We start from the raw sequence: 25,927 nt of genomic DNA, 5'->3' as shown, positions 1-25,927 counted from the left end.
AGTGAGTGCCTTGCTGTTGGTGCTCACTTCTCACACAGCGTTCTGTGGGTAGACCCTGCAACCCAGACGTGGCTAGGGCATCCTCTCTCTTTCTCTCAAACCCTGGAGGGCCTAGGACTCCCTGACTCACCCTGGAAAACAAACTGACAGCTCTAGATGAAGGAATTAGAGCCACAGACCTGACTTGCTTATAACCACTAAGAGAGGTTTAACAAGGTCGAAAATGCGCCACCCTGGCTAATAAACAATGTGCTCTTAAGGCACAGAGAAACAATAGGACTTTAGGCACTAAAAAGTGACACTTCACCCAGATCCAGCCTGGGAGAAGACCAGAGAGAAAAGAGGTGGGAAAATAAGAAATCCCCAGCCCTTATTGGGTCCACACCCTACACAGGTCGGAGGAAGGTGCAGGGGTGATTGAGGAGAATACCCTTCAGAACATGAGTCCTCAGGAGCCTGCGACCCCACAAATGCAGCCTTCCCAGCTTTCAAACAGTCCTCTCCACCTGACGCTTCGTGCACGGTCCGTATCAAGTGGGTGGAGTTCAGACTGGGCTCCTGCCCTCAGTGCTTCCGTGTTCCCAAGAGAACGCGGGGGGAAGCGTGGGGTAGGGAAGAAAAGATTCTCTTTTATTTCGGAAACAAATCAAAAGGAGATTAGGGAATGAAGCACCTTAAGCAATGCCCCTTTGAGACTTTGTTTCAAGACCCTAGGGTCTTCGCAGGCATAGCTCTGGCTCAGCGACATTTCCCTTCCAAGAGCCAGGAGTGGCCAGCAAGGGAGGGGGTGGGGAGCAGAGGGTGGGAGGAGGGTCAGGGGAGGTCGGTGCTGAGAGGTGGTCCCTGCCCTCCTCAGCCCCTCCACCGAAGGAAAGCACTGCTCCGGCCAGCACAGGGGGCGGGAGGTCCCGCTCCTTCTCCCTGGTACATAGGCATTATCTCTTTTTAAAATCTGTATATAATATATATATATTTATATTCTGTATATATATATTTATATATATATTTATATGGTCTATGTACATGTATTGCACAGGCCTCTTGCAGCCACCCCTGCTCCTGCCTTGTCAATGATAGCGGTTCCTCTTCTCCTCGCTTTCGGACGTGTAGTCACGGGACCTGATGCCGTTCTGAAGGTTGATGAGTGAGTCTTTCATCTGTAAGACAGGGAACCCCACCCCAGGCCTGGGTCTGTGCCCTCGGCGGGATTCTCCTCCCAGCAGCACCCCCTAACCTGCCTGCGGCGGGCCTCTCGCCACGCCACGGAGCTGAAGGGAGCTGGGCTCCTTGAAGGTGGTTCTCAGGGGCACAGTTTCAAGCAGAAAGGGGACAGCCAATCTGGCATGGGGACCCTCCCCCTGCCACCCGGTCCGTAAGGCTCACTGGGTCTCGGAGATCTGAATCAAGAACTCTCTCAAAGCGTTCAGTTGCTACAAGGAGCCAATTAGACGGCCATTTACTTGATCTACTAGTCATTTCATCTGATTTCCCCACTGATCCTTAATATACTATATGCCCATCTTTATACATCAAAGCCACGTTGTTCCTCCCAGCCTGGGACCCATTTTTCTCTTGTCTATTCCAATCTCACCCATCTGTTAGGGCCCAGAACAAATCCAAACTTTCTCTGCCTCCCAGTCATCCTCCTTCCTGGCCTCTCACATACCACACACAAGGGCTCTGCACTGCAGTCGTCTTTAATTACTTGGTTTCACGTTTGCTGAGACCACAGCTATGTCTTACCCTTCCCTTGTACACCCAGGGGTGCCAGGCAGAGAACTGAGGAGTCTCCTGGTTGGCACCCATATCAGTGAATTAACACCTTTGGGTCATGTGATGGAGTCTAAATGGAGCAGTTCTAGCAGGAGAATCCTGAAACGGCCCATTGTAACACAACATATTTAAGTATTGTCTCTGAGTAAGCTGCTCTGTTACAACACAAGACAACATTTCCTGGGTAAATGGTTATGGATTTGGGGAACCTCTGGTCTCTCTGTTTAGTCTGCTACTTTCTTCTCTCCGGTTCTTCTACATTCTCTGCTCAATAGGGACGAGGGGCCCATTACTGTTCTTTTAAAAGTTACTCCTAAAGGGAATGAAACAAAACACCTCTCTTAACACTGGTAGGGTAGAAGCCACCAGGCTATAAATCTGACAGCCCTAAGCCCCACTTTAAGGGGATCCATCCTGAAATAGAATTCACACTTGGAAGAGACCTCTGGGTCATGCAGTCCAACCGTCCTCTATTTAATCCGTAAGTTCCTCACCCATCACCATGCCGGTCATCCCTCGAACACTTTCAGTGTTGGAATCTCAGTCCTCCACAGTAGCCCATTCCATTGCTGGAGAGCTCTAACCCTAAGCAGTCTGTTTTTATTTGATGACTCACAAATTTCAATTCCTTCTAGCCCTAGTTCAGTGCTCTGGAGTTTACAGTAAGTCCAACTCTTCACCTGTTGGTCTGAATGTCTGAAGGCCATCCTGTTCTCTTCACCCAGCGTTCCCTTCTCTTGGGCATATGGATAATTCCATCACCCCTCCTTGACATGGCAGGGCTTCCAAACCCCTGACTGGGTTGTTAACCATTTTTTTTAAAAAAAGCACTCCTTAAACAAAGCCAAACATGATACTCTAAGCACACCAGACTGGATCCTGATAGCAGCAGTTAAGATTCTCTTTCCTCAATTTAGAGCTAAGACCAAGCTATGAAAGGGAAACAATGTTTAATAATAATGAGTGCCTCCCAAGTGCCATCGAATCCTGACAGCAGTTCCAAGAAGCCACGGTGACAATTCCTATTTTATCAATGAAGAAAATAAGGCTCACTAATATTAAGTCCTTTGCTCAAGGTCACAAAACCAGTTAGTGGCAAGGCTAGGATTCCACCTTGGGCTTTGCTGACCACAAAACATCAGAAAGACACCTTTTTAGGAATAGAGATTTTATTGCAGCAGGACAGATCCTCTCTCTAGTATCTTCCTAATTCTCTCGCGTTGCAAAGGTCGGTTCCTGCTCTCTTGACAACCACATGGGGACCCTTTTTGTAAGGTATTAAATTTTTCTAGGGGAAAGAGGAAGCTCCCTCCCCCGAGGAAACTAAGCTAATCATTAATTTTGCCCCAGGATGATTTTCTTAAATAGCTGGATCAAGTTTTTGGGAGGAATACAGACAATTGCACAACAGAAATGATATTATGAAATGGAGACATAGCTCAGCCTTCTTCCCAGACCCTCAGTGCAGTGCCTTTGAGGAACGGCAGCTGCTGGTGGTTGTGTGTCTTGGATGGTAGGGGGAGGGGTGGTGTACATGCAAGGGAATTTGAAAGATATGCCCTTTGGGAAGGCAAATTTCTGTAAAAGAGGGGTAGTTTTCTCTTGAAACGCCTGTCAGATGGCTGTGGGTTACCCAAAAAATCAATCAATCGATAAATAAAAATAGTTCTCCTTCCATCTAACCTACAGCTTTCCTGCTGCAAATCCAGTGTGGTGTCATTATTATTGTGAATGCACCTGTGTTTCAAACAGCCCATTCAAGAATGACTTTACAAGTAGAACAATAGATGGACCGAGAGAAGCATGAATGGGAGGAAGAAGTCAGAGTCTGGAGGGTGGGGAGAGAGATGGCCGTCTTTCTCAGAGAATAAGGGGAAAAAGTTCTGTCTCCCGAAGACTAGGGCAAGCGGGGCAGGGGCGGGCGGGGGGTGCATCTCACCTGGTCAAGGAGCATCACGGAGGATTTGATGATCTCCCTCCATTTTTGGAGCTCAGTATCGTGGTACTTTTGTTGGGACTCTAAGAGCTGGGCCCATTCTGTCTGAGACTGGGGTAACCTGTGGGGCAGAAGAAGGGGCACCCCAGCAGCTGGAGTTATGCTCAGCGAACTGTCCTGTGCTCCCAGACCCCTAAAGGACAGAGAGTCACATGAGAGTGCTTTGTCCTGTGCACACTGCCCCTGGTTCCCCTGTGCCCCAGATCAGAAGTGGACTGAAACTACAGGGACAGATTGTGAGGCCTTCCCTACGGGTTCATGCCAGAGGGTTATCTCCTGGGCAAGGGCAGTGTGACAGTCCCAAGGAGACGGGAAGGCAGGTGCTATTGCAAGGCATCAGGTGGGGTGGAGGTGCTGGCAAGGGGACAAGGCCAAGATTACCTTTCTTGGAGCCTGAGACCCTGCCAGGCAGTGAGGGTCTGCGTGGTGTATTCCAACATCCAGAGTTTGTAGAAGAGCATCATGTTAAGGATGACCAGCAGCACCAGACTAGGAAGGAGACACGGGGAAAAAACAACAGCGATGAGGTGTCTTCTGAGCCAGGGACACTGGTATCCCAGAGGCTGCTGTCCCTGACTGGTGGGTCTTCCAAAGCACCGCAGTGAGTGAGCACATAAGCCAGAGGGAAGCAGCGAGAGAGAGAAGCAACCTAATTTGGAGGGGCCGGGAAGCAGCAGGAGAACCATGGACAGGGGTGCAGGGCAAAGGCATCGCGGGGGAGAGACACATGGGCACCGGAACCCGGGTCCCCTGGGGGAGAGAGGTAAGGCGGAGAGGGAAAGAGACGAGGGGGGCAAAGGAGTAATCATAGAGCCAGTACCTGAAACAGATCCTAATGGGAGCAGGGGAGAAAAACAGGGAGGAGGCACAGGTTAGAAACAGACGAGTGTGGGGAAGGGGAAACCGCACTTACATCAGCCAGAGAGCGAATGAGAGGGTATGAGAAAGAAATGCCAGAAGCTAGGACACAGTGGAGAAGGCAACTCATCAAGGAAAGAGTGAGAGAAAGCAGGTGTAGACAGACTTGGGGTTTCACGGGTACTAAATCGAAAAAACGTTCCTCCTACCAGCCCAACATCAGGAGGCAAAGGCAAGGAGAGAGTGAAGGAGGGATTCCAGTGGGAGCCGCAGCTCTGCCCTGGGCGTGCCTTACAGATGCTAGCAGAACTTCCCCAAAGTCAGTAAGGCTCCTGCCTGGACCTGCCACCACCCGGCAGAGGTCACGGGGACCGGATGAGGTCTCCCAGAGTCTGGGTCAGAATGGTCAGAGACAGGGAGGAGGCGAGGAGAATCCAGGGCTGGAGGACCCGGAGACTGCGGAATCCTCCTCTCAGCCTCCCTGGCTGCCTAAAGATGATTTTGTGAGAGAATATCACAGAATACAGGGTGAAGACATAGGTAAAGAGGAGACCCAGAGGCCACAGAATTGGGCACAAATACTGGTTCGCCACTTAAAAATGTCTTAGCTCTTGGTCAAGTCTCCTAGCTTCTTTGACCCAGGGACAATAGACACCCGCCCTCCTAGGGTTGTTATGTGGATGAAAGGGAATGTGTGTCCAATATACACAGCAGCCGCCCCCATCATGGTTCTTATCATTAAAGCAGGAGACGCAGACACACACAGGAAGATAGAGGATGACAAAAACTAGTAGATAAAACAGAGATAGGAAAAAAAAAAAGACCAGACAAGGAAGAAAAGCTCATACTATGTCTTAGAGTTTTGAAAGTGCGTGTGAGTGATACTATATTTCCCATTGGTGCTTCTGGCACTATGGAAGGCCATCTTCCTTAACTGGCAGCTGCAAGTCCCTGGGGCTACTCTGCTGCGTTCTTGGGGTTCTCTGAGTTCTTCAAGAGACCTTTTAAACTTTGTGTCCAATTTCCATGATGCCGTCTGTAACTGTATCGGCACACACTGGATCACACGAACGCCCACCTCTTCGGCGCGTGCTGCGCACAATCTCCAAGGCTGTACCTGGGTTTATGTTTGCAGTCCTGTCTGTGCTAAGTGAAGGTCAAGGGACACCCCCGTGTGCTGTCTGAGTGAAGGCTCCACGGCGTTCTACACAGAGGAAAGAGGCAGGAGGCTGAGTCACCTCGCAGCAACCTGCCAGACACGGGCAAACTGTGCCGCGCCAGCCCATCCCACACGCAGGCTGTCGGCAGCCCCTCGCGTGGATCGCGTTGTGCGGAATTAGAAGATCTGATGATCCTAAACTTACAAAGCCCTGAAGTTAGTTAATACAATGCTACCCAATATACTCAGGGAGCAGCAGGAGCTGGGAAGGTCAGTACGCAGAAAAAGCTTAAATAGGGAACTAACCTGAGGTTACGATTTTCTATTTACCAAAATCCAATATCGGAGATTTAATTTTAACAGAACAATGGAATGAGTCAGATTAAATCCATGTTGCTAAATGTGAACTTGATTGGCTTCACAGTTGCCTTCGTATTTATTTTTGTAATGTCCTGGCTTCATATGCTCTAGTCAGAAGAATTTTGCATCTACTTACTTGAATAACGTTATATATTCAAGTGAGGTTAGTAAAAGAGTCCTACTTATGTTCCTCACAGACTCCTCTCCTGTAAGTGGCCCCTAGGGTCACTCTTTGTCACTCTATATTCTACATAGATGGTCACATTCACGCTGTGGCATTAATGCCATGGATAATTAACCTGAGGCTGCAGCCTACACTTGCCTCCTAAGCTCCGGGTCCACATCAGCAAATAGTGTCATTTCATGTGGATAACGTATGGAACTCGGACACACCTGGAGCACTATCAAGTGTCTTCCCCGACAAATCGCACTAAATTCCAGATTTCTGTTGATGACATAACCATTTGTGGTCCCTGGAATCAGCAGTTCATCTCCCTTCATTGCATAACCAGGTGGGTAACGAGTCTTCCCCCTGCAGGATCTCTCAGCCCTGTCCCTCATCTCAGGCTGATGGCCGTCTCACCCAGACGGCCACGGTTCACTCCACTGACCTCCCTGCCTCCAGTCTTTGCCGTATTGCTGTCAGAGTGATTTTTCTCTCAATGCAAATCTGACCACGTCACTCTTGGGCTTCCTTCAGAGTTTCCCGAGAGTGAGGCTGTGCCCTGCCGCTGCCTCTGTGAGAAGGCTCCAGCAGAGGCCAGGGAGGGTCACAGAAGCAAGACTGAACTGGGGCCATCGGGCATCTGGTGCACGGTGGGGAGGGCCCCACGCACTCTCAAAGCACACCCCTATCCAAGGAAGGCATGGGATGCCAGGCAGGGGGCTGAACCAAGCAGAACAACTGTCCTAGCTGCTTCCTATCAAAGTGGTTCAGAAAAATCCTGGCCAGGCGATGGCATGGACTCGCACTTCCAACAGCTGGTCGAGTTCTCCCGTCTTACGTGTTCATTTCTTTCGCCCTCCTTTCTCCCTAGTCCAGCATCTTCCTGTGCGAGTTACTGAGCCTACTGTTTTATAATGTCACAGCAATTATTATAAATAGTCTACATTAAAATAAGCACCTACTTTCTTATGCTGAAGTCATTGCTTTTGTATGGATACCCTGCCAACGTGTGGGCTCCATGAGTGCATAGTTCCAGGGCCTGGCACGGAGCAGACGCCCAGAACATCTCTTGCGAATGAATGAGTAGACTCCTAAAATGCTCTGTGGCCCTTCTACGTTAGCATTTATCCAACTGTGTAGGGATTCTGAACGTCCCATCTCTTTTACACACTGGAAACTGAGTTCCTGAAGGGCACGGATGCTGCATGCAGCCTTTTCTTCTGAAGGCCCCGCACGCAGTAAATGCCGAACGAAACAGAGAAAAAGATGGAAAGAGGTAAGAAATGACAGACAGAGCAACCAATCCCGACAGACAAGACTAGAGGACGGAGCAAAAAAAAAAAAAAACCAGGGAAAACGGTAAGGGCACTCAATGCTTCAAGAGGCAGGGGATAGATGAGACACCAGGCAGGAACAGGCAGGCGGTGGCGGGGGGAGGAGAGCCTGGAGTCCCTTACACACAGCTGATAACCAGCAGCAGCTTGGACACGCTCTGCAGGTGGAAACCGTTGGGGGCATCCTCGGGGATGTGCCGTGTCTGCGTGGAACCTGTGGGAGGACAAAGAGGCCGTCACCGTGGTGACCTACGAGTCCACCAACTTCTGATGTGCACTGTCAAGCAGTGAATGTCAGGGGATGATAGAGAACTGTCCACAATGCTGTCGCAGCAACGATATGACGAGATGTGCCCAGCCCTCCAACAGGAGAAGGCAAACTCCTCGAGGGCAAGGTTACCACGGGCTGGGTCAGACAAACACTGAACAGACGAGAAAATCAACAGACCCATGTAGCTGGCACACACAGACGCAGGGCGAGTGAGAAATGGCACTGGACTAGGACCAGAGACAGCCAGCTTCCGGCTAGGGTTTTATTCCTAATCAGCTACGTGGTGCTGGACAAGTCACGTAAGCTCTCTGAGGGTCAGTTTACACATGTGCAATGTCAGTCAGAAATCTTACGTGCACAACACACAGTGCAGGAGTGCTCGGGGTGAAGCTAGGGACAGGGACATGGGAGGCTGGCACTCTCTCCCCCTCCAGCTCTGAGGAACCCAAAGGTATGTGCAGAGCACAGCTGGAAAAACACTGGATCAATTGGTCTCTAAGTCCCTGTATAGTTCAAGGTCTCCATAGTTGAGCAAAGACATGTGGCTTTGAATGGCTGGATGGGAAGAGGAAGAGAGGAAGAGATATCAAGGGAGTCCACAGCCTGGTGGGGCAGGCCCTTGGTGGGCCATGGGGTTACGTGAGGGGGGCTGCCTTGGACCCCCTGGTCCTTGTGTTATGAGGTCAATTCTGGGGTCTGGGCTTTGGATTCTCCTTAGTATACTTCCCGAGAACTTGGAAACTGCATATTTGAGCCTATGCAGGTAGCCATGGAGCTTGAGTGATACAGAGGCGTAAACATAAAAGACACCTTTAGTTAATCAGAGCACACATACGGCTTCAGCAGGGGCCGAGGAACTTAAAGGGCAAAGAGAAATACATAGGGCAATGGTAGTCTCAGATTTTGTGAGTATGTTCAAATTACTTAGAAATTATACCCAAGGTACAAAATGAGCTCCTGCCCAAAGCCCCAATCCTCACCACCCGCCCCCACTGGGCACACACCTGCCACATGCTTGATCCTGTGGCCCACATCTTCATCAGTGGGTGTGGTGACAGGGCTCATCACCTCTTCCAGGTGAGGGACCCTCAGGTGGGCATGGGGACGCTTCCTCCTCCGCACTGTTGGGGGCTTGCTGGCCTTCTCTTTGGGAGACTGTCTGTGCATCTCAGCCAGGTAGGTGCTCTCCGTTTTGGCCAGCTCGCTCTCTGTCAGAGACAAAAGGACCACGTCAGAGGTCACCTTCAACCACAGGGGCCTCCCGAAGCAAGTTTCTGGGGGAACCATCTTCCCATACCGTAGTCTTGACAGCCAGATGACCCACAGGGATGACCACGGGCCTCAGAAAGTACTCCTGGGACCCAGCCCCATTCAAACCCCCTTCTGGGGCCGTTCAACGTTGTGTGGAGCCACATGTTCTGAACATCTGCACCCCCTGTGCACAGTCTGGGGCACGTCACACACTTCCTCAACAGATGCACTCACAGGTGACTGGCAGATCCTTCTCATAACAGAGAATACCAGTATCGCTAGATCTGTGGCTCATTTTGCGGGGAGGGGTATTACCAACTCCTTAATGATACACGTTATAGACATAGTCTCTTGAAAAACACACACGTCCACATACATGCAAAATTTGGTATCTATTTCTGGGGCAGAATTTGGGACCCTATGGAATCATTCTCAGTCTCTGCCCCCATTCTCCATGTTTCCCTTTGCCCGGAGCACTGGGCGACAGCTGTGCTGTTCACCCGTTTCTGCAGCTCGACTAGCAGCGATGGTAGCGCCCACCTAGATGGCGGAAGTAGTCCTCCAGCCCGCTCCAGAAGTTCTTCTCGATGAAGGTTTTCACCAACCCCCAGGGCTGTTTACGATAGCGCAGCTCTGTGGAGACCCTGAGGAACAAGCCAGAAACAAGATCGGTCATTTCCTGGGTGGACGGTCTTCCGCTGGGAAAAGGGAAATTCGGATTTAAGGCCCAAGCAGCTTCACAGGTGTACTGCATTTTACAAGTTAACAGGTCCTGTCATGTCCAGCACATCACCTGATCTCCCCGACCACCTTCTGAGCTCAGTGGAGCTAGTGGATTTATCCTCGTTTTACAGATGAGAAAACTGAGGTTCAGAGTATTTAAGCAGTCCAAAGGCCAACCAGGAGGGCTTCCGACTCCAAGCCCAGAGCTCCTTCGTGAGGCCACACTGCCTCCTCCCACGTGGACTCCAGAGGGGGCTAGGCAGCCTGACAGTCAGCCAAAGGGAGGCTTGGTCTGAAGTTTGACCCTTCTGAGCAACAGACAATGAAACAAATTCAAGATGGGCCACTCTTTTATCAGGGTCCTTCTTTCCCTCTCCAGAGACTTTCAAGTCTGAGTCAAGCTCTGGGGTTTCATCACTTTCACCTTTAAGACCATCATTCGCTGCCGCCCTAGCTCCTGCCTCTCCACCGCAGCCCAGACCGCGCAGCGCTCGCTCTCCCCATCGCTGGCCACACTGCTACCCACGTCTCCCACACAGCAGCCCTGCTCTGCGCCTCCTCCTTAGTCCATCTGCATCTGTCCACGGATTCTCCCAGCTTATCCATCCACCCTGCATTTCAGCCTGCTGGTCCAGCCTCACCCCTCCTTGGGGATGCTACCTCCACCCATGGCCTGACAGCAGGACGCCTGGACTTGGAGCCCTCACGCCCCCTCCCAACGCTGGTTCACTGCATCAAGGCTGGGCATCTCCTTGTAAAGGTCTATCCAAGGTCAACCAGCTGCCTCTGCGTGGACTGCACAGAAAAGACACACAACTGGAAGATCCTGAGGAACCTGGAGTTGAGAAACCCAGACACCGTGGAGGAAAAGAAAAGAGGAACAGGAGGGAGAAGCGAGGCCAATAAAAGGCGGAGGGAGGAAGAAAAGGGAGTTGGAGGGACAGGTGCACACTCAGGGAGTGGCAGAGACTCCACCGCCTCGAAAAAATTAAGAAGAGGATGAGGAAGACGCAGGTCCTGCTTGAGGTGCTCTTCCTGATTCCCTGAGATCTCTGTGCAACCTTTTACTAAACCCTGATTTTATATGAACTGCATGAGTGAATTTCTGCTCCTTACAACCAAAAGAACTTGGTCTTAGATACAGGTATAAAAATCTGATGCTTTTCAAATGGGCATGTGTCCTGACTTTTCAGTTAGACCACGAGCTTCTTAACACATCAGGGTCTAAATTTGTCCCTTCCTTTGAGAGCACATTATAGTGCCCCAAACTATTATTCAATCAGTCAACACTTTCTAAAATCTGACGGGAGCCTGTGCTGAGTGCTGGGAATAACGTGGCGAACGGAATGGGATTCCTGCCCTCGGGAAACTCACTGTGTAACTGGGAGGCCAACGGTAATGCACAGGGGTGGCACAGACGTGGCAAGAGGGAAAGAGCACAGGTTTACACGTCTCAGAGCTGGGTTTCAGCACTTACTAGGGACAGGACTCTCGGCAAAGTTATTGAACTTATACGAAACTCATTTTCTGATAAATCCACTCCTTGCATCATTCTAAAGACTCCAGTGAGTGTAGGAAAAGCACCTACATGGTACTTTATAGGCCATGGACAACCAATAAATGGCGGTAGTTATAACAGTTTTACTAAACAGATTGAGCACAGTGGTGAAGGGAACACGTGGTAGAGAGAATAATTAACTCCCTCACAACAGGGACAGTAGGGAGTCTCCGAAGGCTTCAGAGAGAGGGTAGAATGAAGCAGCAAATATGCCCAACCTCCTCCGTCCCTGTCGGAGCACGTGAATGCTTTCTGATGTACAGACCCCCACCTGAACCCCGGGCCCTCCGCACCCCGCACCTGAGCCGGCTCTTGTTCCGAGCCACGCGGGTGAGTGTGTAGCGGTTGATGGTGTAGAAGTAGTCGTGGTAGGGCACGTCGTGGGTGAGGACCTCGGCGTCGATCACGTAGCACTCGCTCTCCTGGCTCGCCTTGTACATGGTCTGTGCGGAGGAAAGTCCATTGCGCAAAACTGAGAGGGGCACGGAATTCAGAAAAGCTCCTTCTCCAAGCTCCCTTGCCCCAGCTGACGACAGCCGAATGGAAGACCCAGAGCCACAGGAAATGGCGGCATGACACTTGCACCCACAGACTTCCTCCCGACATCTGTCCTCAATCCTTCGCGATGGAGCAGGGCATTTTCAGGCCTGCTCTCGCTGGCCCTTGCCATGTCTCCGCTCACCTGTGTCTCCCTGACAGTGGCGGTTTTGGGAGCCAGCGGGTTGGTGAGGGTGATGGTGTAGAGGATCACTCGGCTCTGGTTTCCATTCTCTTCCTTCTTCCATGGATGGAAGATGATATCTGAGGGTGGACGAGAGCCCTGGGATGAGGGAGGGGACGCACAGCCCCCTCCCCACATGTGAACTTCCCCCCAAGTGACCTTCTCCTGACTGTGCTGACTCCCGACTGGCCCCCAAAAGGAAGCCAATGGCAGCCTGAGGGCAGGGGGCAGAGGGTGGGAGGAGGGGGAGTGAGAGCAGAAAGAGGCTCATTGTAGCATTGCCGAAATTCTACACGAGGCTCCAGAAAGCTGATTGTTCCTAGGGCTGGGACAGGAGGTCTCGGGGCCACCTACGGGGGTGCTGGCAACACTGGCGTTACTGTGGTGAGGGCCTAGGGTCCCTTGGGAACAAGTCCTCTCCTCTAACGCATGACCTCCCCATGCCCTCAGCATGTCCTCTCCTCCTGGCACACAGGGCTGCTGGTGCCCAAACGCTTTGTCACCAAGTGGGATGCTTAGCAGCCCTGCTGGGCCAGAGCCGGAGTCCCTGCTGTGGGGAGAGCAGGGGTGAGGGGAGGGTCCAAGCATGAAGCCCGAGGCCTATAGATGAAGCCCAGCCCAGCCCCTTCTCAACTGCATGACGTGGGGCAGCACCCGCGGTTTGAGTTTCAGCGATCTCAGTGTGGGGATCGCAAGGTCCGCACACAGGGCAGTTGCGGGGACTGAACGAGATAACACAGCACGCGTGGCACAGCACAGGTGCCTTCCAGCGAGTGGGAGCTGTGTCCTTCACGAGGCGGTGAGCCCTGGGAGGGCAGAGACCAGGCAGGGCTCATTCTTTGGGAAGTCTGAGGGGTCAGCGCAGTGTCTGACGCACAGCGGGCGAGTGTAGGGCCACGTGCCAGGAGAGGAGAAGGCGGCAAGGTGGGGGAGCTCAGCACCGCGGGAGGCCAGAAAGAGGGTGGCCAGAGGAGGGAGGGGAAGGGGGGCAAACGTAGAGCGGGAAGTAGTGTGGACAGAGAGGGAGGGCTGGGGGCGGGGCCCGCTGCAGAACGGACCAGAGAAGCGCCTCTGCTCCATGAAGTCCCGCTGGAAGGGCGAGTTGGTGAAAAGGAGGTCGTAGAGCTTGTCCACGCTGAAGTTGAAGACTTCATTCACGTACTGCCGACCGCTCAGGTCCTCATAGAAGGCCTGGACTTCCCCTGCACAGAAGACAGCACCAGGAGGTAGACAGTGACAGCAGAGGGGCAGGGGACCCCAGGGACATCTTCCCAGAGCAATTATGTCCCTGGCTAACGTAGACCCAGCCACCACAGAGGCCAGAGAGCCAGGAAGCTGGGCTCGTGGGCTACGCAGTCTATGAGTTTGCTTCAGTTTCTTTCCTTCCCTGGGATGCGCACTGTCCAGTTGACACTGTCCATTCATCCTTTACAAAGAGCTTGGGAAGGTACTTTTGCTGTTATACTTTCAAACCTCCCTAATTCAGTTGGTTTTTGACTAAAATTCAAATAAATGACTACTTCCTGAGGTTGCCTGAACCCAAAGAATGGGTTGTCGAGAGTCTGTATGTTAACTACAACTGACAACAAATGGCACTGCAAGCCATGGCACAGGTGTGCTCACGGGATGCCCATTAGTCAGGAGTCATCTGTTTACAGAACAGCTGCTAAGGCTGGGGCTCACCTGATGGGCTGCGATCCCTAGCTTCTCAGATCTGCTTTCCTTCCTCACAAGGCATCTATTTCTGCCGTGATTCCAATATCCTGCCTTTTAAACTGATGGCTGCAGCTTTAGCATATAGCGAAAGAGGAATACGAATCAGAACGAGCCAAGGGAGGGGCACACAGCAAGGTCTGGGAGGTTCCGGAAGTGGAGCTTCCTTCATTCCCAGGGATGCAGTACTCTCCGGGGACACCGATGCGTATCAATATACAGAATATTGCCAACCAGGGAATTTCCCGAATTTTCTAGCTGCTACAGGAGAACGCGCCTGAGGGTATAGGAGAGTTGCTAAAGCCCTAGCCCTCCCGCCAAACCCCACAGTCCCTAATTATGTATCCGCATGGGCGGGTATGTGATTTCAAGTGGGAGGCTGATATCTTTGAACCCAGGGGAGACTCAGGGAAGAACCAAGGAATATCCTACAGGGACAGTGCCTACGACTGCACAGATGGCATTGCCCAGGCGCAGTCTGGGTGCTATTCTCATCTCAGTTTACATGACTGGCACTCCTAGTGTTAGGCGGTACCCAGCCTGTGCTGGCATTTGCACTAGCTCTGGATCCTAGCTCAGGGTGGGCAACCCAACCAAAGGTCGGAAAACTACAACAGGTGACCCCTAGGAGAGATTGTCCACAGATCCACGAGTGAGCACTGCCTGCGTATCCTCACTAGTCATAACCTAGCACCAATTCGACGGAGCAAAACCATCGACCAATTTTATGAATGCTGAGGACTGAACTTTTCTCCATGGAATGCAAGAAGCAGCACATTCCCAAGTGAGGTCCCAGAAGCTAACCCTATGCAGCAGTGAAGCAAGAAGCTACCAGCTTAGAATAATCAGAGAGAAGACGAAGTCTCCAAAATCTATCTGATCCAGCAACGCTTTTTCTCATAGCCTAGCCCAAACACCCCAGGCTGGAGTCACTAACAAGTTTTGCAGCTTTCTTGGGGAAGTTTCACGTCTATTAAAAATTTAATTTCCCAGGAGCAGCTGACTGGCGCCTTCCTCATGGCATGTAAACATTGCCTTGCCTGCCTGTGAGGGACGGAGTCAACAGGGGGGTACATTTAGTGACAACACTGGATGGCAGAACAAAGCACTATCCGTCAAGCAAAGAAAGACAAACACAGAATGATGAGAATCCTGCAGTGAGTACCTGAAAAAAGGGATGCGTGATAATAACAAATGCACCTTTCCAACAAAGGCTCCGTCACCCTCCCTTCCACCAGGAACCCAGAGACTGACTCCCGTTCCCACGTGCCGGCCTCCTTTAGCCCTCACAACGGAGAGGGTAAGGGCTGCTTCAGACCCATCTTCACGTGCCCACCTTCGTCGTGGGTGTCAGAGGAGTCGCTGAGCTCCGTGGGGATGTCCTCATTGTCGTTGAAGTCCAGTGAAGGGGAGTTCACGGGAGCGATGATCTCAATCTTCTCCCCTATGATGTTGTCGATGGCAAGCTCCTTCTCCAGGGACCCGTCTCCCTCAAGCACCTCCTCCTCCAGGGGCAGCCCGTCGAACTGCAGCCGAGACAGAGGAGTCACCCACCAGGGCAATCTGCTCTGGATCTAGTCTCCAAAGAGAGGTTAGGGACCTGGTCTTGGCAGTCCTCATGATCCCAGCGTGGCTGAGCTGGAGTCACATTCTGGGGTCCTTCCCACTCTGCCGTGGAAGACGAGAGAACACACACGGGGGCTGCTGCCCAGCTTGCGCTTGCCATCCCAACAGCACACAAAGCCCCGCAGAGGACAGAGCTGGCTCTTCCAGGGCCAGGGCTTCTCCTGGAGCCACACCTCCACCATGCTATAACAACGCCAGCCTGCTCCAGGTAGTACTGTTTTCATCTAAGAAGCTCAAAGGCTTCATACGCATTTTTTGACTCATTTTCCCGTTAGCCTTGGAAAGGAATCAATACAATACATTTGAAAGATAACCTCGGGGACAGAAAATAAAGACTAGGCATCAATTCACTCTAAGGCCAGATGTTCTGACCTCTAAACCACTGGAAAACAAGGCTCCTTTTTTGGGAAGTCCTTTCCTGAGGAACCCACCCATTCTGCCTGCCAGCACATGCCCTGACCCTCTTCCTTCGTCAAGGTTCTATGTCCTCTATAACCAAGTCCCAGAGGACTGAGGCCTCTTACATATTTGTATACCTTCCACAAAGTCTAGCACAGTTGGAAAATAAACCTCAGTGCATGTACTAGGAACTCTAAATATTAATCAAATGAGTGAATAAACAATCACAGTTCTACAGTTCTATATCCATGCATGACTCTGATGTCAGATCGAGGCAGTGAAAAAAGACCTGGAATAGTTCTCCACCAGAGGGGCTGATCTGGGGCAGCCTTCCAAGAGCAAAGCTCGCACAATGGACTGGGGTGATGGTTTTCATCGACTCAGAGTCAAACCCAACCCGGTACCCCAGGCACCTAGAACCCAGCTCTGGACCCTGGAACTACACCACGAGAATACAGAGAACCATCCTCTCCAGGATGTCTCCTTGAATAAACTGACCACAATGTAACCAACCTCCCCCCTACCCACTCCGGTTCGGTTCCTGGGGCATTAACTAAGCTAGGAAACCCTGGCCACAGGACTGAGGGTGGAAGCAGGGGGCTGACTGCCCATACCGAGACAGGGGCTTCGCTGCTCCCTGTGGATGTCAGTGTGCTGTTGGTGATGGATTTCTTGGGCAGCTGTGGACTGGCATCCGGCTTGGTCTCTATGCTGCTCTTGGATGAGCTGTCATTCACTTCATTCTCTTCAACAGGGATCTCCTCGCAGTAGCTGAGACAAGAGGCCAGTGAGCCCGTGTTAACCTCAGTGGTCAAGATGGACGAGGATTCTAAGAACCTCAGACCTGTCTATCCATCCAAAACGATGGGATTTCCTGCTTCTTGGCATTGTGTATGATCTTCCTCTCACCAAGATCAACCTCCCCCCTCCCAATCTACACCTGAAACCTCCTTGCCATCTCACCCAACCCGTCCCTGACTCCATGTAAAGTTTCTGGCTCCAAACTCACCTTTTCTAGGCAACCTCCTTAGATTTATGCTATTAATAATATGACCACTATTATTCATCTTAAGCTATTTTTTCCCCATCAGTACCCATCCCATCCAGACCCTCTGAATCAAAGATCTGGGTTCTAAGCATACATTTCATTTCCCAGACAGTGACTAAGACAGGACTATGGACACAGTGCTCCCTCAGTGCTACTGCCCACATTCTAGATAACTAGTAAACTCCTCCACATTGTATACCTAAGAGGGAAAGCTCCTTGAGATGAAGGTGGGTGTCCTTCTAGGGACACGTCAGGGATGCCACTGCAGCCCTCCCCAAGGGAGCGATCATCATCTTTTTCATCATGATCATCAACATCTGATTTACACTCTACGTATCTTCCACATGTGTGACAACTCTCGGCAAATCACTACATGCATTTTAGAGATAATCAAATGGGTTTGCACAGAGGTGAAGTGACGTCACTGTTCGTACCCGAGCCCAGGTCTAAGTACTACGGCACACTCAACGCTCTCGCTTTCTATTCCTCTATGCCTCTCGCACGACCACCAAGCCTGCACCTACCTTTCCAAACTCAAGTACACTTTGCGCCAGCCTACTTGCAGTCCCCGTCTTCCTTACCCTATCGAAAGCACGTGACAGTGATTCTCCCTTCTCCTTCACTTCCTTCCCTTGGCTTCCAGGACACGCAACTATCCCAGCTTGCCTCCTCCCTCGCCGAATGTTCTTCCAAGATCTCCCTGGTTGCTTTTTCCTCTTGTTGAGCACTCCCAGGCCCAGTCCTTGAACTTCTTTTTACGTCCACTCTGTCACTTGGAGATTCCAGCCCATCTCATGGCTGTCCACTAATAACTCCCGAGTTTATGGCCCTAGCCCAGGCTTCCCCCGTGAACTGCACACTCACAGCTGAATGCCTGCTTGGCATCTCCTCTTGGCTAACAGGTATCTCAATCTCCACTTCCCTAAAATCACCCTCCCAATCTTCCCCTCAAATCTGCTCTGCCTACAGTATTGTCCATCTTCATTTAAAACAACTCCATTCTTCCAGATCGTAAAACCGAAAAAACCTTGAAGCTACTTTGGTTCCTTTTGGTTCCATCAGCAAATCCTTCCAACTATATTCAGGAACTAACCACTTAGTGCCATTTCTGTTGCTACTCTCCTGGTCCAAACTACCACTATCTCTCATCTAAATTACCTAAATAATTCAATAGCCTCTTATAACGGGTCTCTCGGCTCCTGCCCTCGTTTCCTTCAGTATTTTCAATGCAGAGGCCAGCGTGATCCTTGTAAAATGTTAAGTCAGACCTTATCAATCATCCACTCAAAACCTTTCCATCCCACTCTGAGTAAAAGCCAATCATTATGTTGGCCAAAAGGCTCTCAGATTCTGCCCGCTCCACCCTCCTGACCTCATCTCCACCACATCCCCCTGGTTCACTCTGCAGCCACACTGGCCTGCCTGTTGCCCCCTTGCCTGGAATGTTCTTCCCGCAGGTATCCCCCTGGCTCATCCCCTCACTTGCTCCAGGGCCTCACTTAGATGCCATTTTCCCAGCAAGGACTTCACTGCCGTCCTGCGCCCCCCAGCCCGCCCAGCCCTCGCTTACCCCATCGTGTTGAAGTCGTCATCGGGAGGTACGTAGTCCTCGTCATCACTGGTGAGGCCCAACTCGTTCCCGTAGCACTGGTGAACAAAGTGCCAGAGCTCCTTGGGGCACAGAGGCTGCAGGGGAGAAAAGATGTGACTCTGACCCTTCCTTTCTGAAGTCTCCCCCGTTCTGCCCAGGGGCACTGAGCTGGGCCGGCTCGCCTGGAGGTTAGGAGCCGTCGCCCTCTCTCTCCCTAGCTGAACTAGAGAAGAGCAGCCACCTCCATGACAATTGCATGCACCTTGGGGATCTTAGCAAGATGCCAATCATCTGCCAAGGAATACAGATTTTGGCAAAGCCAGGCATGCTGCCTTTCCTTGCCTGTTCCCTCAACAGAGGTTTGCAGAATGGGACCCACTGGCCCCTGGAGGATGGAACCTGCTTCATCTTCTGTTCCTACTGATGAGCTCCTGCATTAGTGGCATAAGCCCATGTTGCTCTGGGGCCCTGGGATCCCAGAGTTTCTCATTTGGACTCTGAATGAGCTCCCAGAGGTCCCCTGACCCAGTCTCCCGCACCGCCCTCCGCCCCAAGAAATCTTCTATATTAACTGTGGCCACGCAGGTCCTACTGGATCACTTCCAAGAATGAGGTTTGACCACAGAGGTGGCCCATTCCATAGCTGGAGAGGTCCTGTGGTTCCAGAGAGTTCTACATTCTCATCATATAAGGCGTCCAACCCTCTCTTGACTACCTGAATACTTCCTTATTCTGAAGTGGAATCGGTTTGCCTACAGTTCTATGCACTAGTTCCAGTGTTTCCTTATTTCACTGGGTACCTACAGGTCCCCCTTAAAAGCACTATCCTAGGAAAAGTTGGTTCTCATGGGGTTCAGTCTCCGGAGAGAGGTAGAAGAATGTCCAAGATCAGAGGTGGAGACCATGATTGGGAGGAAGGGGAGAAGATGGTGGGATACGTGTGTGGAAAAGACGGCAAGGGCATGAAGAAAAACAGGAGGAATCAATATCTTTTTTTAAAAAACTCAAACTTCAAAAATGTTTGTAACAATATACCTCGTAAAGGGTCTGAGAGCTCACCAAGCCCGCTCTTTCAAAACGTGGTTTAAGAAGCAGGCAGCTGGCAGGACACCATAAGCCAGCATTTTGGTTTTCTGACTAAGAGAACTGCCTGGGCCAGCAGGGTTTGGGGGCAGCAGCTCTCTGTGCAGCCCTCACAGTGGCCCAGGGAGGCACCTCCTCCTCCTTTCTCTGCAACCCCTCACCCCCACCATCTCTGGCCTTTATGTGCAACATTCACCCCACCTGGGACACATCTGCTTCTCTGCCAAACCATGTCCTACCCTGCTTCACTGGTCACCTACCCAGGCAGCCTTCCCTGACCAATTCCACCTGGCTCCACGTGGCTGATCACAGTTGGGACAAGCACAATTAGCAGACCCCCTTCAGCAGGAGAAATTCTCACAATTATTTTGCAAGGGCATTTGCGAAGCATATGGATGACCCTGTGTCTTATTTAGAAATGGCAATGGCGGTGAACTAGAAATTCAAACATGCCAGTGGAGGCTCAAACACGTTATCATTTTACTGTTACTGATGGCTAATAAGGGCAGAGGACCTCAGCTCAAGCACGTTTTCAGGATTGACACCAGAGCTATCAACTGTAAGATCAGAAGAAAATCTAAATAAGAAATCTGCTCAATTTTCTTATATAGCAACTAGTTTGAGCTAGAGTCAAGGCAAATATATTTATATGTTTAAATACATACATGTCAATCATACATATATATATATAAAATTAGCTAACACTGGGGGAAAATAATACACATACATGTATATATATATATGTACTATACACGCACAGACATATTGGCTTGGAGACAGTTTCCTAGCACCCGACTGCATCTCAGAGGAGCTCTCTAGGGGCAGGGACCATGCACCTCCTTCATCTGTGTCTCCTCACAGTGTCCTTTAAACATGAATAGTCAACCGGTGGCTGTGTTAACTATATTTTCTTATTTTCTGTATTTTGGATGCTCTAGCACCTGGGGCCTCGCTGACTGGCGAGGGACCCCCCAGGGTTAGCAAATGGGTAGAGAGAGAAATCAACTCATCTGGGAACATGCCCTCCACATGCAGCCAACCAATCCAAAGCCCACACTCCCAACTGTCCCTTCATCTAGCTCCAGATCATATTCCCTGGCCTGAACTACCCCAAGGCCAGGTACCAGGCAACCAGAGACGGCCCCTATCCCCTGAAGCCTGCTGAAATGGGCCAAACTAGCCAATCCCAACCCTGTTGGCTACTCCCCTACCTCACCCACTCCTTCCTGCAGAAACCACCACAAAGGCTCCTGCCCGCACTCTGCCCTCACTCCCTCTGCCTCCCAACACAGCCTGGCACGTCCCTGCGTGGCCCTGCAGGACATATTGTGCTTCCTGTTTCTGGGGCTCTGTGAACATGTTATGAAAACTTCTTTCTTCATCACAGTGTGTCTCTTACCATACCCAATTAAAACAAATCCTGGTACATTGAAAGCAGCAGGACTGACGTGCCTGAAGTCACCGAATGCCTTACTCCTGGCAGCCCTGAGGCCGTACACAGAAGAGGGTAAACTACTTCCAGGTCAACACCCTCAGAGGGAGAACGCGTTGCTCACCACGTCTGGGGGATTTCCAGAGCTATGAGGAAACGTGGGCTTCTCTGGAACTGGCCAAGGCATGGTAAAAGCAAACTCTCGATGGGGCCCACACCCAAGGGGACAGAATGTTCTGGGTGGGCATTCCTGCTGGGGCTGAAGGACATGGCCAGCCAGTACCTACCTTTTCCAGGAGAGCGTTCTGCCAGAGCCGGAACATCATCATGTACGTCCTATCCCGGGCCCCAAACGAAGTGAAGAAGTGCTGGATTGGAAGAGAAAACGGCAAGAAATGTCTGTTCAGACGTGCGATGTAATAGAGACACGGTCCTCCTTCCTTTAAGGAAAGATACTGAGTTCATCCTCAAATACTCACGACTCTCAGTGACCCGTGATCACACACAGCTGCATTAGCGATGGGCCAGCACACGGGGGTCTGGGCACCTGGGACCTGAGTCCCCACTGTGACCAGGTCTTTCAATTTTTAGCCACACCTTCCTCAGTGCTTCTCTCCCTGGTTTGAAATTCTCATCTCCACAAAAGATGTCCTTCACCTACCTCCTGGAACTGGGTAAGCGGGGAGCTGTGAACTAGTCTAAACGGAAGGACAAGACAAACCCACCGACCCTTTGCATTCATTCGACAAGTATTTGAATATCGGTATGTGTTAGGCACTCTTCTACAGGTTTGGGGTACAAGGAATAGAACAGAAAGAGACCTTGCTCTTTATCTGCTATTGAGGATCCTTTATAATACGCAGGAAGAAAAGAGAGAAAACCAGATTTTACTGATCCCCTCCGAGGTGCTCCATAAATGCCATTTCATTTAAACCATACAAAAAGACTGACAATAAACAAAGCTGCCACTAACAGACAGTAACAGGCTGGTGAGGTTGGGCAACACGTAGTATCAGATAGCTTGTCGGTACTGAAAACAGAATTCCAACCAAAGACTGTCTGACCCCAAGTCTGCTGGTCCTTGCCACTGAACCGCCCAAGTCCAAAGGAACCACGCCTCGAATCTATTAGTCTTAAGGCTCTGGTGAAAAGTTAAAGTTCACTATTTTCTCTGTCCCTAAATTCATCTACCACATTCTCCCCATACTATTAATACGAGGGACACTCCATTTCCATCGGACTCCTCCTCCTCTTGAGATATAATCAGCTATGCTGATACCAAATGATGACTATGCCCACGCACACAGTGCCTTACAATGTAGTGTTTTCAAATACGTGATGTTATTTCAAGAGCGTTAAATAGGTATTGCTGGCTCCATTTTACACATGAGAAAACTGAGGCTCAGAGAGGTTACATAACATGCTCATAGTCAGGGACTCAAATTCAGGAGTTTTGGCTCCAGGTTAAATGTTCTGCCAATCCACCCTTCCGTGATCAGCCTCCAGCCCCCCTGCCCATCCAGGAAGTGGTTCCTGGGATCCACATCACCCTCACTGCCCCTCCCCCCCGTCCTATTAGTGCAATTGGAGGGCAGAAGAAATAGGGGGAGGGGAGTGGAGGGCCAGGGGGAGTAGAAAGGTCAGAATCCAACTCCGCTTACCTTTTCTGAATCAGTGCAAACTTGGATGGCATTGGGAATGAGGCGAGCTGTTTTTTCTTTAGTCATGGAGCAGATGTCTTTCAAACGGACTGTCAGCTGGCATCCAATGGCACAGAGAACGGAGAACAGCAAGAGAGGCATTAGTGGAGTCGGGCAAAGTGTTCATGTGGCAACAGCGCAGACAGGGGAAACCAGACCACAGTTCACATCACTCCTAAGCCTGGCAGGGATCACCTGGATTACCCTCTTATTTCGCAAAGGCCACAGAGCAACGTAGGGACTGAGCCTCATCCACAGCCGTGAGTGCATTCTTAGTACAGGAAGCTCCTTTCTCATTTCTACAGTCTGCTAAGCGCGCAGAGGTCCTGCTATTATTTGCCACTTACAGAAACACACAACACTGGCAATGGATGGGACCATGAAAGGCACCTAGTTAATCTTTCTCCCCAAATCATACAGAATGAGGAAACAGAGGCAAAGAGAGAAAGGACCAGCCTAAAATCACACAGCTAATTAGTTGCAGCACCCAGAAAGTGTGAAAGCTAGTTCTTCTGAGTCCCAAGGCCAATATTCTTTTTGCACTTTACTATGCCTCCTTCTGCACTAACTCATGTCAAATATTCACCTGCATTTGCAAAAAGCAAAAGGTCTGAAGTCCTCTGTCCCACACCCAAGAGGGAGGAGGGGAAGACATGGTGGAGGAGATGCTATTATTGGGACTCAGAACTAGATATCCTTCAAGACTCAGGCATGTGTTTCTGTTGATTACACACAGGCTTGGGAAGAGCATGAAGTCAGCAAAAGGACGAAAGTGAGGGCAGCTTGCTCAGCCACACGCAGGGGAACAGCCCAAGGGAGCAGGCCCCAGATCTTTACCAGAGTTTCCCAGCGGAAGATGTTGCTATAGAAGCAGATCCAATTTTCAGAGAGGTAGAGTCGGCCCTGAAGAAGAATGTCTCTTTGGAGTGCACATGAGTAATCTGTGGTAGGGAGGGACACAGGGGACTGGCTCAGAGACAGGAAGCATCTTCAGCACACCATCCCTCGCACCGGCACCAATCTCCTACCAGTGACTACGGGTGCCAGACACTTCAACTGGTGGCTAAGGAAGTCCCTGGCATCTCATGATCGGGAACATAAAGATGGTGCACTGTGCAACGGCCTGGAGGCCGAGGAAGGAATGTGATAACAGAGGGGGCTGCAAAAGTTAAGAGGTAGGAAAGACCAACACAATTCAACTCACTTCCCTCCCCACACCCGCAGTTACGCAAACTCCTTCCACCGCTGGGCCATCTGCAGAGATAAAAGTGGCAGCGGCTCCTTCCAGGTCAGGCTCTTGAGGCTGCTGCAGAGCTGGTGCTCTGCCCTGAGCCTGGAAAGCTGGGGCCAGAGCTCTGGACATCCTCTCTCCCTGTTCCCAGACAGACGTGCTTACTTGGGTTGTCTCACAGCCTCCAGACAGAAGCAGCCCGTGCTATGCTGGGGACTCCCAGACTTCCTCCCTGCCCCTCCCAGGTCACCCAGCTCACCAACGATGAGGCGCTCCGTGTCTGGAAGTTGCTTAAAGAGCTTTCTGAAGTCTTCATTTCTCTGCTTGTAAGTGGGGCTTAATACCTGCATGACAATGGCCATGGTTAGCAGGATGCCCCTGGGTTCAGCGTTCCATGGGGTCGGGGAGGAAGGTGTAGGAGGAGCACTTGCTCGTGTGTTAAAAAGGCAAAGATGAGGCTCTGTTTTCCCACAGACGCTAGGAGCCACACGGTGGGGAGAATCTGGTCCCGCAAGACGCTTTGTAGCCAGTGCCCATCAAAGAGGAGATGTCGAACATACGAGGAGGGGCCCACATTGTATCTCACAAAGAGAAAGGAAGGAGGGACACCTCCAGGGGCTTCCTGGGACCCACCATGCCAGCTACTGCTGTCCTGCCTTCTGCCAGCTGGCAGTACCGCCTTGACAGTAAAGTGAGGGTCCAAGGGGGCTGCCGGCCCCCCAGCAAGGCCCAGGATATGATGGTGCCTAGCACACCTCTCAGAAGAAGGTGTTGTCATGACTAACACAATGAGCTCTTGGCTGTGTGTGAAAGACATGATTTTTTTTAACATTAAAACAATGCTAAAAAAAAAAAAAATCCCAAAACATAAAACGAGTGCCAGAACAAGTACACAAGTAGAGAATTCAAAAGCACATCTGCACACTGGAGGCACCCAACTTCGCTCCCAACCTTACAAGATTACCTAATCCAACCCCTACAGTACCGGTGAGGAAACTAAGGCCAGAGAGAAGCACCCTGTCCCAGCTCGTCAGTGGCAGGTCTCGTGATCCCTGGTCCTGTGCTCACCTCCCACCTAGCTTTCCCAGGTGCCTTGGTGCAGGTGCGAACCCACACACTGCCTTAGCAAATCCTCCTTGGAAATTCCTCGAGCCAGCTGAATACACAGGAATCCCGCCCTTTCAGGGCTTACGATCTTAAAGTTAGAAAAATGAAAATAAAAAACAATGCACGCCCGTAGATGAAGGGCACCCAAGGGTGATACACAAAAACAAGTGCACACCCAGGACGAGCCGTGCGTGGTGTCACAGACACACGTGCACTCCACCCACCGACGCGCTGACCTACTTGTACAGAGAGCACTGCTGACCCCAGCCAGGAGCACGTGCCTGCCGACGGAGTCTCAGCTGACAGTGACACGTGGGTCTTGGCTATTTACACTTCCTCACCCTCTTCCCTGAGGCTCCACCGGCACACAGCTGTGGTGACGAGGAAATGAGCCTTCGTCTTTTTATTTCTTGGCTTTCCGTAAAGCAAAATGGCGCACAAGGAAGCGGAGGCTGTGCCTGCCACATCTGCAGCACCCGTGGCCCACTGAGCTGTGGCCCGGTGGTCTTTGTGCTAGAGCGAAGGGTGTGCTTGAGGAAGTTAGGGGGCAGAAAAATGCCATGACTTTAGTTTGGAGAGGTTTTCCAGAGATAAGAGGATGCTTTCAACCACTTTGTTCATTTCAATTTTCAAATTTTGTTCTGGGCTTATTTACAGAATGAGTTCCACTTGCAATGGCACATGCCCTGTTAGCTTTCCAAAAGCAATGCTAGGCTGTCACAGAATCACAAACTTCAAACGTCACCTGCATATGTTTGAACCAAGTATCAGGGCCATTGGGAGTGAGTAGCTGGAAGACAGCCCATCCCATGACTTCTATGGCTAAA

General features: G+C 51.0%; 1 protein-coding gene across 2 annotated transcripts in view; it reads right to left on the bottom strand.

Moving 5' to 3' along the window:
- Positions 1 to 947: 947 nt before the first annotated feature.
- GRAMD1B (GRAM domain containing 1B) overlaps positions 948 to 25,927 on the bottom strand; it is an 83,919-nt gene continuing 58,939 nt past the window's right edge. For both annotated transcript variants that reach the window (XM_012644924.1, XM_012644925.1), the window contains 17 exons: positions 24,253 to 24,337; positions 23,600 to 23,703; positions 22,724 to 22,819; positions 21,350 to 21,430; positions 18,527 to 18,642; positions 16,523 to 16,679; positions 15,220 to 15,409; positions 13,229 to 13,372; positions 12,132 to 12,250; positions 11,750 to 11,892; positions 9,709 to 9,812; positions 8,922 to 9,125; positions 7,770 to 7,860; positions 4,590 to 4,601; positions 4,151 to 4,258; positions 3,713 to 3,830; positions 948 to 1,157 (listed from right to left, as the gene is read on the bottom strand). In XM_012644924.1, the coding sequence (XP_012500378.1) occupies positions 1,068 to 1,157; positions 3,713 to 3,830; positions 4,151 to 4,258; positions 4,590 to 4,601; positions 7,770 to 7,860; positions 8,922 to 9,125; positions 9,709 to 9,812; positions 11,750 to 11,892; positions 12,132 to 12,250; positions 13,229 to 13,372; positions 15,220 to 15,409; positions 16,523 to 16,679; positions 18,527 to 18,642; positions 21,350 to 21,430; positions 22,724 to 22,819; positions 23,600 to 23,703; positions 24,253 to 24,337 (1,962 nt within the window). In that variant the 3' untranslated portion in view covers positions 948 to 1,067. The remainder of the gene's footprint in view (positions 1,158 to 3,712; positions 3,831 to 4,150; positions 4,259 to 4,589; positions 4,602 to 7,769; positions 7,861 to 8,921; positions 9,126 to 9,708; positions 9,813 to 11,749; positions 11,893 to 12,131; positions 12,251 to 13,228; positions 13,373 to 15,219; positions 15,410 to 16,522; positions 16,680 to 18,526; positions 18,643 to 21,349; positions 21,431 to 22,723; positions 22,820 to 23,599; positions 23,704 to 24,252; positions 24,338 to 25,927) is intronic.

The sequence above is a fragment of the Propithecus coquereli genome, unplaced genomic scaffold (genome assembly GCF_000956105.1).
Source record: "Propithecus coquereli isolate 6110/MARCELLA unplaced genomic scaffold, Pcoq_1.0 Scaffold222, whole genome shotgun sequence".
Classification (NCBI taxonomy): Eukaryota; Metazoa; Chordata; class Mammalia; order Primates; family Indriidae; genus Propithecus; species Propithecus coquereli.
This window is presented reverse-complemented; position numbering and strand designations above follow the sequence as displayed.